Here is a 13,989-nt window from a genome sequence, read left to right as displayed (position 1 = left end):
TACAGGTGCCCACGACCATGCCCGGCTTTTTTAGTAGAGATGGGGTTTCACCATGTCGGCCAGGCTGGTTTTGAACACCTGACCTCGTGATCTGCCCGCCTTGGCCTCCCAAAGTGCTGGGATTACAGGTATGAGCCACTGCTCCCAGCAAAACACTGTTTCTAAGAGTTTCTTTGACAAGTCCTATCCTTCACGTTCATGCATGATTAGGAAGAGGCAGCAGCCCTGGCTGAGCACCTGAGTGTTAATGGAACCAGATGCATAGCATAATGACATGGCATTCATGACACTGACTTTACTTTCTTCCCTGAACATGCCATGAATTCCTGATGATCACACAGTTCCCCAACAAATGCTGCTCAAAACCTAGAACTAATCAGGAGCAAGCACCAGCCTTGACTGTTAGTGGGACACAGGGAAGATGGCTGTGAACCGAATATGCAGTGCCTTTGAGGGAGAATGGTTTTAATATTTAGGAAGTATCAGTATGTAAGTTTTATGTTGAAAAATGAACTAAGTCACAAGGTCTGTAAATTTAATTATTGAAAAGGATAAAGTTGGGCCATTCAGTGAAACCTCCTATAACTGAAATCTCTTAACACAGTAGCCAATGGGGGAATCAAATGAGCCCAAGAAAGTCTGCATAAACTAGGACTTAGGGGAGCCATTAGCATTCCACGCTGGAGTGAAGGAACCAGATCCGCCAGTTGGGGAGCACTCCTTTGAGGCCTGTGCTTCCTGCTCCGACGGGAGAGGAGGATAATGAGACTTGCTCCCAGGTGCCCTGCCCTGCCCTGGAGCCCAGCAGGCCACACGGGCTCTTTGACCCTGTACTGTGCCAGTGATTTCCAAGGTGGGAGTGGTGCTCTGATTCCAGGAATGTCTTGGAATGGCTTTTCTCGCTTCTCTAGACTCGTTGGTAGGGAGCACACCATCAGCGGAGCTAACCTGAGAACAGGGGTTGGAGCACTTGCCACCTGCAGTGAAGTAACTGGACAGCTGACAGACTCTTCCAGAGGGTCAGGGATTGGGAGCTGACCCCAAGTCCCGCTCCATTTTCTTTGTGTACAGCACTTGTGTTGGTGACTAATACTGAAGAGAGTGAGTATGTCGCTGTGTGAGTATGAAGCTAACGGCAGCCCTCAGCAGTGCCGACTTCCGCTCCCCGATGCATTCCTATGCGCACGTTCGCGGGTCTGAGCGTGACTCATGGTCTGTCCCTAGAGCAGTTCACTCAGAGGCTTCTTCTCTTCCGTGCTCTCAAGAATAAAAGTGGGGCCGCCATGTCCTATAAAGTCTTGCCATTCAGAGGCCCTGTCTTGCAGAGGGATAAGCCAGTGTCCCCAGGCCACAGTCCTTACACTAGGAGCAAGTTCCTTGTCTTTCTGGACAAGTTTTGCGTTTCTCAGAATTTTATTTTAGTAAGATTGTTACCAAAAGATTGTAACCCCAAAGTGTGTGCCTGTGGCTTGCCTAAGTTTTTGGAATTCATTTGTGTTATCTCCCCAAGCAAAACAAAAGAAAGAGAAACCTTCCTATTGACAAATCCTTTTTACCTTCTTGAGGGTTGTCAGTGGGACTAATTTGCATATTTCTTTGCTACCTTCTTTTAAAAACATTTTTCTTATTTACTATTACAGACATACAGTAACGGTGCCTGACATAACCCACAGCCAAAGGCCTTGGCCTTGCTGCGTATATTTCAGGCTTTTTCTTCCCTTTTCTTTTTTTTTAAGTAATAAGATACTACAGTTGTAGTCGGGCGCACTGGCTCACGCCTGTAATCCCAGCACTTTGGGAGGTCGAGGCAGGCAGATCACGAGGTCAGGAGATTGAGACCATCCTGGCTAACACTGCGAAACCCTGTCTCTACTAAAATTACAAAAAATTAGCTGGGCTTGGTGGTGGGCATCTGCCGTCCCAGCTACTCAGGAGGCTGAGGCAGGAGAATCGCTTGAACCCGGGAGGCAGAGGTTGCAGTGGGCCGAGATCGTGCCATTGCATTCTAGCCTGGGCTACACGGCGAGACTCCATTTCCAAAAAAAAAAAAAAGATATTACAGTTACAGCTGAAGCCTGATCCTGTTCCCGTTTCTCCCTCACGTCCTAAGCATTACCACTGTCCCAAATCTGTTCCTTCTTCCCACGTCTTTGCAGTTTGGGCAAGTCCTCTGAACGCCTAGTCGTGATTTTAAGTCTTCTTCACCTTCAGTGAAGGGTGGCTGCCCTGAGCAAGCCAGTAGATTCAGTTATGTGTCTGGAGTCCAGATGTTTTATGTGGATTTTCATGTGGAATTGTTTTTGGTAAGGAAGTATTCCCTTGCCACACCAATGAAAAGAGAAGAAAACAGGTAGCTGGCACCCCCTGCATTGTTGCTTTCTGCCAGCCTGCTCCTTCTCCTTCCTCTCCATCTCTGTTGTGTCCAGATGCAAACTCTACATGGAGGGTTTGACCCTAGGTCCTCACCTGCTGTGGCTCTCACACGGGGACTGAATGCTCATGTGTTGTAAATCCTTCCTTTTGCTTCCTCGTGTTGGATGTGTTTAGTGGTTTTCATCTTCTGATCACTATTTCATTCTAGGTTTATCCCTTTTAAATTATAAATTAAATAAATTCTTTGCTTTTCCTACCAGCAACTACCCACCAAGTTCTACTGTGTGTTAATTTAATCAACAGTTGTTTATTGAGTACTTACTACATGTTGATTTCCTGTACTCAACATTGGAATGAAAACAACTTAAGGCTCTGCTTTCATGAAGCTTCCATGCTATTAGGTGGAGACAGACAGTAATTAAGCAGATAAACAGGAAATTATGAGCTAGTGGTGGGTCCATTGCTGAGAAGTAAAACAGGTGGTAGGATGACCTGTGCCGCATGATGACTTTAGATTGGATGGTTGGGGAAGACTTCACGGACATTAAAACTGGCCTTGGAACGGGAAGCAAGAACTGGGCATGGAAGATGAGGGCTTGGGAGATTTCAGGCAGAGGGAGCAGCAGCAGGTACAGAGGCCCTGAGGCCCTTTATTGTGCCTTTCTGCTTGAGCAAGTAACTTAGAGCACTCATAGAGAAAGACAGCAGCAGTGGTCTTCTAAACACTCTGTCCTGTGTGGAGAGCTGCTTATGTGAGGTTTTGCTGTGCAGTAAATTAAGGCTTAGCCAAACTGGCTCACGTGAGATCTTTGAGCTTGCTTGTCTCTGTGGGCTGAAGGCTGTTCCCTGTTTCCTTCAGCTCTACGTCTCCTCCGAGAGCCGCTTCAACACCCTGGCCGAGTTGGTTCATCATCATTCGACAGTGGCCGACGGGCTCATCACCACGCTCCATTATCCAGCCCCCAAGCGCAACAAGCCCACCGTCTACGGTGTGTCCCCCAACTACGACAAGTGGGAGATGGAACGCACGGACATCACCATGAAGCACAAGCTGGGCGGGGGCCAGTACGGGGAGGTGTACGAGGGTGTGTGGAAGAAATACAGCCTGACGGTGGCCGTGAAGACCTTGAAGGTAGGCTGGGGCCGCCGGGGCCGCCCAGGGTACTTGGCGGGGGCAAGGTGTCTACTGGCATTAGGCGATGCATCTGCCTGGAAGCCTACCTCCCGTCCGAGCGCTTCATTGGTGCCACAGAAATGACTTTTCGGTCTTACATCATCCTTGTGTCTTTGTAGGAGTGGAATCATTCTCATAGTCCGAGTGTGTTTCCACATATAGTGAGAGCTGACAAGCGCGGAGGGGTTTTGGTGTAAAAAGATTAGTCATTTGGAGAAGTTTTCTCATTCTATGGCAAGACTCTTTTAAAGCCGTGGATTTCCATGCTGTTCGTGTGGCATGGAGATCACTTCCTACTGAGAGTTAAGGAGGAAAAAAAGATCTCTGAGTTTTGAAAGATTTAACCAAAATGCATTTGACTCTTCTGTGGATTTTTGTTGGCTGATTTGGAAGGCAGGTGCCCTGGGCATCCCCAGTGGGTTCCAATTCTGCAGCTGCCGAGACTCCTGCAGGCAGAGGTGGAAGTGCCCCCACTAGAAAGGCGTCCAGGAAACTCGATTTTTACCAGCTCAGATAGTCTGGTCTTTCTTGTTAACTGGGACTTTACCTCTCCACTAATGAATAGTGTTTGTAGTTTCCAGGCAGGTTTTTTTCTTCTTTTGAAGTTCTTTGAAAACCTTAGGACGCCAAGGGAAAGAAGTTTTCATTTTCAGCCCTCTGCGTTCTTCAAAATGTGTTCCAGGCTTTTCCCTGTGGCGAGGGTGTCCCCTAGTGTTGACTTACATTATTTCCACTTGTTTTAAATGAACTTTGATTACCTTGACCTGTGCACAGAAATCAACAGAGGCAGCCCCTTTTTAGAGCTATTAGAAAAGAACCGAAACATCCTCTGGGAAAAATAGAGCTTAATTTGTACACGTCTCAGAAGTCAGGTGCACACATTGAGACTGGTTGCAGCCACATGCCTGCCTTTTAGGGACTCTCTGACTGACCTGATGCCTTCACCCAAAGACATAGTGAAATGGGAAGTATGATTTCTGGCTGGTATAAAGTGGCTGCTTTAGAGAAGAGATCACATTCTTTAGTCCTGGAAACCAAAGGTGGCTCCCTGATCTCTTATTCAACTCGTGCCTGTCTTTGGGCAGGACTGGCACTGGGGTGGGGGCATGGTTTGGGTTACCTTAAGGACCCTGGATATTTCTTAGATAGGACTCTTTTCTTTTCTCTTTCTTTTTGAGACAGAGTCTTACTCTGTTGCCTGGGTTGGAGTGCAGTGGCATGATCTCAGCTCACTGCAACCTCTGCCCCCCAGGTTTAAGCAATTCTCCTTCCTCAGCCTCATGAGTAGCTGGGATTACAGGCACCTGCCACCACGCCCAGCTAATTTTTGTATTTTTAGTAGAGACGGGGTTTCACTCTGTTGGCCAGGCCAGTCTTGAACTCCTGACCTCAAGTGATCTGCCTACCGTGGCCTCCCAGAGTGCTGGGATTATAGGCATAAGCCACTACGCCCGGCCCTGGACTTTTTCTTAATTGAATAAATATTTATCAAGTTCCTCATTTCTATTTGACGGTTCCTGAGCTCAGCACTGGGATTAGAAAATGAATGGGACAGAGTTCTTCACCTGAGGCATGGCGTGGTCCAGGTAATAGAAGCAAGAATTGCAGCGCAGCAGTTCTCAGGACACTACCAGGGGATGAACAAAGGAGGGACTGGGGGGCTGTGCAGGTGCCCCAGCTCCTTGGGTTGCACAGGGTTGAAGAGCAGACCCAAAAAATGGGGCCTTGACTGGGTCAGCAAACTGAGAAAGGCCTAGATTTCAGCACACTTTTACCAGGATTTGTAAAACGAAGGAAGGTTCAAAGTGCAAAATACGCTAGATTTCAACCAGTAAAGGCTTGTCTGAAAACTTCCAAGATCAGGTTGTACAACGTGACATTTGAGGAAATGCTACTTCAGTAGATGATGCTGTAGCATTGTTTTCTGAACAACTGAAGGACACTCCAGAGGAGGGTACCTATTGGAGACCGGTGTGGTTTGGGGGGTGGGTTTCTTATATATCACTGAATCTAAAGTGGGTGCCTTTCAGACTGTGCTTTACTAATAATGTTACTCTGCTTTTAATTATACTTCTAATAATTTTTCCCAAGAGCCTAATTAACTTACGATCTAACAGTTGGTAAAGAATTACAGGATGTCATTGCGTGGATTTCTGTGGGCATTCACCTGGAGTGGTATCTAATTAGGGAAAAGGCAGTATGTCCCTTTCTGGAGGTGTGTTAACTGAAAATACGGTACTAAGCAGCTGCTAAATAAATCAGCCCTCCTTCCTCCCAGCCATGCGCAGATGGCCCTGCAGTATGTTGCCTATTTGCCAAATAAGATTAGTGTAAATATTGGGCATTTACCTTTGCTATAGAAGCTGAAATTGCCGGGCACGGTGGCTTACACCTGTAATCCCAGCACTTTGGAAGGCCAAGGCTGGTGGATTGCTTGAGCCCAGGAGTTCAAGACCAGCCTGGGCAACATGACAAAACTCTGCCTGTACAAAAAATACCAAAAAAATTAGCCAAGCCTGGTGGTACGTCTGTAGTCCGAGCTACAGGCTAGGACATGGGAGGCTGACATGGGAGGATTACCTGAGCCCGGGAGGTTGAGGCTGTAGTGAGCTGTCATAGCGCCACTGCATTCCTGTCTGGGCAGCAGAGTGAGACCTTGTCTCAAAAAAAAAAAAAAAAAAAAAGCTGAAATCCTGGAGTGGATTCTAAATCGTGGCAGCAGCTAACGTTCAGCTTTCATCGTGCCCTTACTGTGTGCCTGGCAGAGGCCTCTGTGCTTACTACACGTTGCATCTCATTGAATCCTCACAACCTTAAGATCCTTCCAGGTTGAGCATCCTGAACCCTAAAATCCCAAATCCTAAATGCTCCCAAATCCAAAACTTTTTGAGCACCAGCATGCAGCTCAGAGGAAATGCATATTGGAACATTTCAGATTTTGGGTTTTCAAATTTGGGGTGTTCATCTGGTAATACAGTGTGGCAATCCCCAAATATGCAAAGATCCGAGCTCTGAAACACTTGTAGTCCCAGGCCTTTCAGTTAAGGGACATTCACCCTGTATCAACATTTTTTTTTTTTTTTTTTTTTTTGAGACGGAGTCTCACTGTGTCTCCCAGGCTGGAGTGCAGTGGCGCGATCTCGGCTCACTGCAAGCTCCGCCGCCCGGGTTCACGCCATTCTCCCGCCTCAGCCTCCCAAGTAGCTGGGACTACAGGCGCCCGCCACCGCGCCCGGCTAGTTTTTTTGTATTTTTAGTAGAGACGGGGTTTCACCATGTTAGCCAGGATAGTCTCGATCTCCTGACCTTGTGATCCACCCGCCTCGGCCTCCCAAAGTGCTGGGATTACAGGCTTGAGCCACCGCGCCCGGCCCTGTATCAACATTTTAATGCTGAGAAAATGGGAGAGAGAGAGGTTAAGTGACTGACCTGGTCACACAGCCAGAAGTGGCAGCATCAGGATTTGAACCGGGGCACTCAACTCGAGAGCTCAGCTCTTCTTTTTTTTAAATTGAACCCAGGTTCTTATTTCTCGAACACCGTAAAAAATGTACATAAGCCACAGTTATGCCTTTAAAAAAAAATCACCTTTTCCCCCACTCTCCTCCCATCCAGCCTGTTTCCTATCGCTGGCTTCTCCAAGGACAGAGCCAGAGTCCTCCTTTGCCAGCAGGGGGAGCAAGGGCCTACTTTTAACCATGACTCCGTAGTGAACAAGTAAAACAGCCTTGGGTCATGTACCTTTCAGGCAGAAGGAAGAGGGAAGAGAACAGGAAAAAAGGAGGACACTAGGCTGACCCCTGCAGATGGGAAACTGGAATTACAACAAAGGCTCATTGGGAACTGCACCCTTGAATTTTGACAGTATTGGGCAGGACATAGTCTTGCTATCTGTGTTAAAGGGAGGATGTGCTTAAGAAAACCAACAGTCGGCCGGGCGCGGTGGCTCACGCCTGTAATCCCTGCACTTTGGGAGGCCGAGGCGGGCGGATCACGAGGTCAGGAGATCGAGACCATCCTGGCTAACAAGGTGAAACCCCGTCTCTACTAAAAATACAAAAAATTAGCCGGGCGCGGTGGCGGCGCCTGTAGTCCCAGCTACTCGGGAGGCTGAGGCAGGAGAATGGCGCGAACCCGGGAGGCGGAGCTTGCAGTGAGCCGAGATGGTGCCACTGCACTCCAGCCTGGGGGACAGAGTGAAGACTCCGCCTCAAAAAAAAAAAAAAAAAAAAAAAAAAAAAGAAAACCAACAGTCAAGTGCAAGAAGCCCTAATTTTTTTGAAGTGGGGGATGGGGTCTCACTATGTTGCCCAGCTGGCCTCCAACTCCTGGCTCAAGCAGTCCTCCCACCTCAGCCTCCTGAGTAGCAGGGATCACAGACTTGTGCCACCGTGCCCAGCTATGAGCCAGCAATTTTTAAACGAGCTGTATTCGAAGTTTGTACATCAGTGTTTTTTTTTTTTTTTTTTTCTGTGAATCAGTTCTCTAAGTAATAGAATTTGGAAAAGACCACTGGTGATTGAGCTGTGGCATTTAGCTTGACTCATGAGCTAACTGACAAATTTACTAAACGGTGGAAAATAATGTACAGGATGTATTTTTTTGAGTAAGTTATCCCGCCCTCAAGTTCTCTGTCTTTCCTAAGTCCGCATATGTGACAGACAGATCTCTTTCTTCTGTCGTCCACATCATGTGTTTTGGCAGTTGTTCCTTATCAATACACATAAGGTTGTCTTGTTTTTGTATGGATATATTTTAACATGTACCAACTTTCAGTGGGCCTTTGTCTTATTTCCAGTATTTTGCTCCTCTAAACAGCAGCACAGGGATTCCCCTCATTTGCATGTATGTTAAACTGTCCTGGTGGGTCAGCTTCCTGAAACTACCGGATCAGGGACCATGTGCACGTATGGCCTTGACCGTACTGCCAGAGTACCTTCCAAGGAGTTTGTGTCATCAATTTGCACTCCCCAGTGGTGTTGAGAGAGTGCACGTTTCCTCCACCCAGCACAGTGTGTTTCGGTTTAATTTCTCCCAGGAAATGGGTGTCACTTGGGGAGCTCCAGAAAGAAGCCGAGAAGAAGGGCAGTCGTACACTTGGCAGTTGTACGCAGTGGCTCTCTGGCTGCACAAGGAGGGCCACACATAGGGAGAGAGGCCATGCAGCTCAGAGCCTGCTGTTGCCAGGTTGCACTTACTCTTGAAAGACAGGCATTCCTTGCAGTGGGTTCTCCTCTGGCCAGGGAGATGAGTTCTGGGGGCTCCTCTGCGAGGTGGTCTCTCTTGGGCTTTCCTCTCGAGCTTCAAGTCCCACGTCTGGAGTATGAACTGCCTTCCTCAGTCTAACTCTGTCCAGTGTTTTGTTTTTGTTTTTTTTTTTTGAGACGGAGTCTTGCCCTCTCGCCCAAGCTGGAGTACAGTGGCGCCATCTCAGCTCACTGCAAGCTCCGCCTCCCAGGTTCAAGCAATTCTCCTGCCTCGGCCTCCCAAGTAGCTGGGACTACAGGTGCCCGCCACCACGCCCGGCTAATTTTTTGTACTTTTAGTAGAGGTGAGGTTTCACTGTGTTAGCCAGGATGGTCTCGATCTCCTGACCTCGTGATCCGCCCTGCTTGGCCTCCCAGAGTGCTGGGATTACAGGCGTGAGCCACGGCACCCGGCAGTCTCTTCAGTGTTTTTAGCCATGTTGATCCTGATTCATCTGATGGGTGAAGGAATACTGGAAATAGGGATAATCCCTGTGGTGTTTCACTGTGCCTGTAACCTCTCTCACCTAGCATTTGGTTAACCAGAAACAGATGTGGAAACTGATCTATCGGTAGATAATGGCCCTGCTCAGGGAGAGGGATCCCTGCTGAGAGCGAGCCATTGAGAGCCTGCTACACAGAAACTGCTGGAAGGCCAGGCCATTTCTTTTTTTTTTCCCCCCCAGACAGAGTTTCACCCAGTTGCTCAGGCTGGAGTGCAGTGGCGTGATCTCGGTTCCTTGCAACGTCCTCCCGGGTTCAAGCAATTCTCCTGCCCGAGCCTCCCCGGTAGCTGGCATTACAGGCTCCTGCCACCACACCCAGCTAATTTTTGCATTTTTAGTAGAGACGTGGTTTCACCATGTGGCCAGGCTGGTCTCGAACTCCTAGCCTCAAGTGATCTGCCTGCCTTGGCCTCCCAGAGAGGCCAAGCCATTTCTAAAAACAGTGCTCTTTTTCATGCTGTAGAATACCTATGCTTGAGGGTGAGCAAAAAGGAGGAAACTGATTAGAAAATACCTGTGAGGGCTGGGCGTGGAGGCTCACACCTGTAATCCCAGCACTCTGGGAGGCCGAGGCGGGCGAATCACAAGGTCAGGAGATCAAGACCATCTTGGCTAACATGGTGAAAACCCGTCTCTACTAAAAATACAAAAAAAATTAGCTGGGTGTGGTGGTGGGCGCCTGTAGTCCCAGCTACACGGGAGGCTAAGGCAGGAGAATGATGTGAATCCAGCAGGTGGAGCTTGCAGTGAGCTGAGATGGTGCCACTGCCCTCCAGTCTGGGCCAGAGTGAGACTCCATCTCAAAAAAAAAAAAAGAAATACCTGTGAGATGTTGAGTCTAGGAGAATGCATCTGTGAGAAGACAAACAACCCTAATATTCATTAAAGAACCAGCCTTTTGTTTTCTATGAGCTGTCTGTTCTGTCTACTCAGGAATAGAGATAAACTGCCTTACTAGTAATAAAAGCAAGCACCGCTGAGTGAGTGCTGGCCGCATTCCAGGAACTGCTCTTGGCACTCTGTGCACAAGGGAGATACTGACATTCTCTCTGTTGTGCAGATGAGAAAACAGACTCAGAGGGGTTGAGTAACTTACCATGGTCACACAGCAGCAGAGCGAAGTCAGTATAATTCACAAGTCATTCTCTTAACCACTCTGCCCTACCACCCAGAATGTTCATTTGCATCTGAGCCAGCCCTGTCAGTCCATGCAAAGAGAGGCCAGTTGACTCATCTCCCTCCCTAACAAGCACAGAAGAGAGCAGGCTGAAAATTCATAGCTTTCACTCAAAGTGTTTCCTTCACCCTCATTCATCCAAGTTAGTTTTATTTTACTATATAAAGAGAATTCTCTTCAACAAAACGATAGGAAATTTTTTAATGAAAGTAAAGGAATGTCACAGAATTGCATCAGGATATTTCCAGTTTAACACAACTACAAACGTAGGCTGTTTTGTTGTTGTTGTTGTTTTGGTTTTCTATTTTGAGGTGAAGTCTCACTCTGTCCCGCACGCTGAAGTGCAGTGGTGCAATCTCAGCTCACTGCAACCTCATCCAAATTCAAGTGATTCCCCTGCCTCAGCCTCCCAAGTAGCTGGAACTACAGGCATGCGCCACCATGCCTGGTTAATTTTTTTATTTTTAGTAGAGATGGGGTTTCAACATGTTGGCCAGGTTGGTTCTGAACTCAGGTGATCCACCTTGGCCTCCCAAAGTGTTGAGATTATAGGTGTGAGCCACTGCACGCGGCTGCTGTTGTTAATGGTTAAAATTATAAATTGAACAAGGTCTGATTCCAGCAGGGGGAGACAAATTCACATTGATTTTTCTGTAAGAAAAGGAATTATTTGTACTTTCCTCCCGTGTGTGTTTTTGTGTATGTAAGAGAGAAAAGAGAGACAGACGAGAAGAGGGCTGCCTTTGAAAGCCATGTTCCTTTTGCATGTACATGCCTGTCAAGATTATTACTTGGTCTTTTAGAAGAGGGTCAGTAGCTATAAAAGCAAATGATATTTATGAAATGATTTCATTGTGTGTGGTTTATTATGTGGTCTTCCAAAAAGAAAAACCCCACTTGTTTAGAAAGCTTCCTTTGAGAGCTACTTTGTAACCATATTGTTGATCAAGCAAGATTCTTAAAGCCCCAGTCCTGTACATGAGCAGCATTGAATCCCCGGATGCTGGCAGGCGTTCGCTGTCCAGCCTTTGACATTAGCATGTCACCCTGGTAAATCAAAGCACTCCATGCCAAAAACAGCATGGTCTGCTGAGCATGTTACGGAGCAGAGAGGGCTCAGAAGAATTAAATGTCCAATGGGGTGGCGGCAGGGGTGAGCTCTTTCCCCCTCGGACAGCTTGGCACAGTGACTACCAACGAGGTTTAATTGACATTAAGAGCAGCTCACCATTTTTAAAGAGCAATAAATTGTTTCCAAGTTTCAGCCTCTCGGAGCCCTGAGCTAAGAGATAATGGGCTGACACATAGCCTCATTGGTCACGCTTCACTTGTAAACAGGATTGGCCAAAGCAAGAAGGCTGTAAGTAAAGGTTGGCCCGTCCTCTGGAAGCCTCCTCCACAGCAGGGTGGGGAACTGGGGCAGCCACAGCAAGCAGGACCGTCAGGACACTGTGTTCTCCCAAAGGGGCCAGAACATATAAGGTTCTACGTTTAACAGAAAGTTGATCAAGCCCTCCTCTTTGGGTAGCCTAATTTTTAAGCCATTCACTCTGTTTTGCTGCACAGTCTTTCTCTCCAAACTCTGTTGAAACTTGGAGGCATCTCGCTTCCTCTCTTGGCCTTTGTAGCCAGGTTTTCGCAGCAAACAGACCATATCATTTAACACCCACCTGCTTCTTGTTCTGATGGTTGGCTTGGTGGACAGTAGCATTTTTTAAGTCAAAAAGAGGCTTAGTGATGTAGGCCAAGGTCAAGGCTCTGTGTGATGGGCTCTCCCCAGGGCTCAGTGCCACGGCACTTCAGACTTGACCCCAGACTGAAAAGATGAGAGGAGCTGTAGAAGTCACGGCCTGTCTGTGCTGGGCCCATGCTCCTATCTTTTTCTCCCCCTTGGCATTTAGGTACTGTGGACTTGTTAAAATGTGACATGTACTGATGATCGTTGTGAATTTGTTGGTAGGGGAGCTGCTGGTGAGGATGATTTTAGACTTTGAGTAATTGACCTGACAGACAGCGATGACTGCTTCATTAAGAGCCCACCACCACGTGCCAGAACAGTTCAACATCCTCTGTTGCTACCATACTTCGAGACTTCGTTCTTTGTGATGCAATATCTCTTTCTTGTCATCAGGGTCTCTTCCCTTAAATCAGGTGCATTTCAGATTCTTCAGGTGATGTTTTTTAGGGTGAGTGTGTTAGCACCCCTTGGAAACCAGGTTCCCCGGGGAAAGAGTGCCATGTCTGTGGTGTTTGCCTGTATAGCTCTCCCACGCCACCACGAACTCCAAGAGGTGGGGAAGCACATGTGGCCTGCCTAGCAGGCACCAGAAGCAGGTTGTCTGTACATGCAAGCCAGCTTTGCCCTGTTGCCCTGGGGGAGAATTGAAAAGTTTGTCCCCAAAGGGGAAAATTCTTTGTGCCATCAGGTTGCCGTTCAGCTGTCATGGAACCTGTCTGCAACAATGTGGCTGTCACAAAAGGCAGCCCAGGACAAGTGTGCACTGAAGCTCCATTTTGCGTTAACCATTCCAGTACTTACCCACTGAAAAGCACTTCCTGAAATAATTTCACCCTCGTTTTTTCCTTCTGCAGGAGGACACCATGGAGGTGGAAGAGTTCTTGAAAGAAGCTGCAGTCATGAAAGAGATCAAACACCCTAACCTGGTGCAGCTCCTTGGTGAGTAAGCCTGGGGCTGTGAAGAGAGGGTCTCACACCACACCTCCAGGGTGACACAGGTGCTGGAGAAGAAGCACAGGCGGCTCACTGCATGAAACTCATTGGAACGCTTGTGCTCTGCTGACGTTCAGCCGCCAGTAAAATGAGGCCTGTATGGGATGGGTGTGTGCATGTGTGCACGTACGCACATGTATGTATGAGAGAGAGAATGTGATTATTTTAAGTGGATACCTAAAAGCAGTCAAATGCAAATCTGAAATTAGTTTCTGAAACTTGGGCATTTTCCAGAGTTTTCTCACTGAAGTGATTCTGTGAGTAGACATATAACCATCAGACATAACCATTTGGGGCTAAACTGATGGTGGTGAAGATCATTTGAGGTAGGGCCAGGTCTGCTTCTGAATTCTGTGGCAGCCTCTCCCTGTGTAAATTCAAGTTCACTGGCTTGAGAAGACGAAAAGAGGCTGGCCATGTCCCTCCCACATGAGCACAGTCTCAGGGGACAGGTGCTTGGGACCATGTTGGAAGTTGGGCCCAGGACTTAGAAGCGGAGTCAGTATCCTTCAGAAGGCTTTTTCTTTAGACAGTTGTTTGCAGTCGGGAGTGGAGCCACGTGCTGAAGTCCTTGGTGTCTTGTTTGCAGGGGTCTGCACCCGGGAGCCCCCGTTCTATATCATCACCGAATTCATGACCTACGGGAACCTGCTGGACTACCTGAGGGAGTGCAACCGGCAGGAAGTGAACGCCGTGGTGCTACTGTACATGGCCACTCAGATCTCGTCAGCCATGGAGTACCTGGAGAAGAAAAACTTCATCCACAGGTAGGGGCCTGGCCA

At 47.9% G+C, this 13,989-nt stretch overlaps 1 protein-coding gene across 2 annotated transcripts in view; it reads left to right on the top strand.

Annotated features, from left to right (window-relative positions):
• Positions 1-13,989, top strand: part of ABL1 (ABL proto-oncogene 1, non-receptor tyrosine kinase) — a 183,601-nt gene that overhangs the window by 155,002 nt on the left and 14,610 nt on the right. For both annotated transcript variants that reach the window (XM_025359249.1, XM_025359250.1), the window contains exons 4-6: positions 3,233-3,505; positions 13,069-13,153; positions 13,797-13,974. In XM_025359249.1, coding sequence (XP_025215034.1) covers positions 3,233-3,505; positions 13,069-13,153; positions 13,797-13,974 — 536 coding nt within the window. The remainder of the gene's footprint in view (positions 1-3,232; positions 3,506-13,068; positions 13,154-13,796; positions 13,975-13,989) is intronic.

The sequence above is a fragment of the Theropithecus gelada genome, chromosome 15 (assembly GCF_003255815.1).
Source record: "Theropithecus gelada isolate Dixy chromosome 15, Tgel_1.0, whole genome shotgun sequence".
Lineage (NCBI taxonomy): Eukaryota > Metazoa > Chordata > Mammalia > Primates > Cercopithecidae > Theropithecus > Theropithecus gelada.
This window is presented reverse-complemented; position numbering and strand designations above follow the sequence as displayed.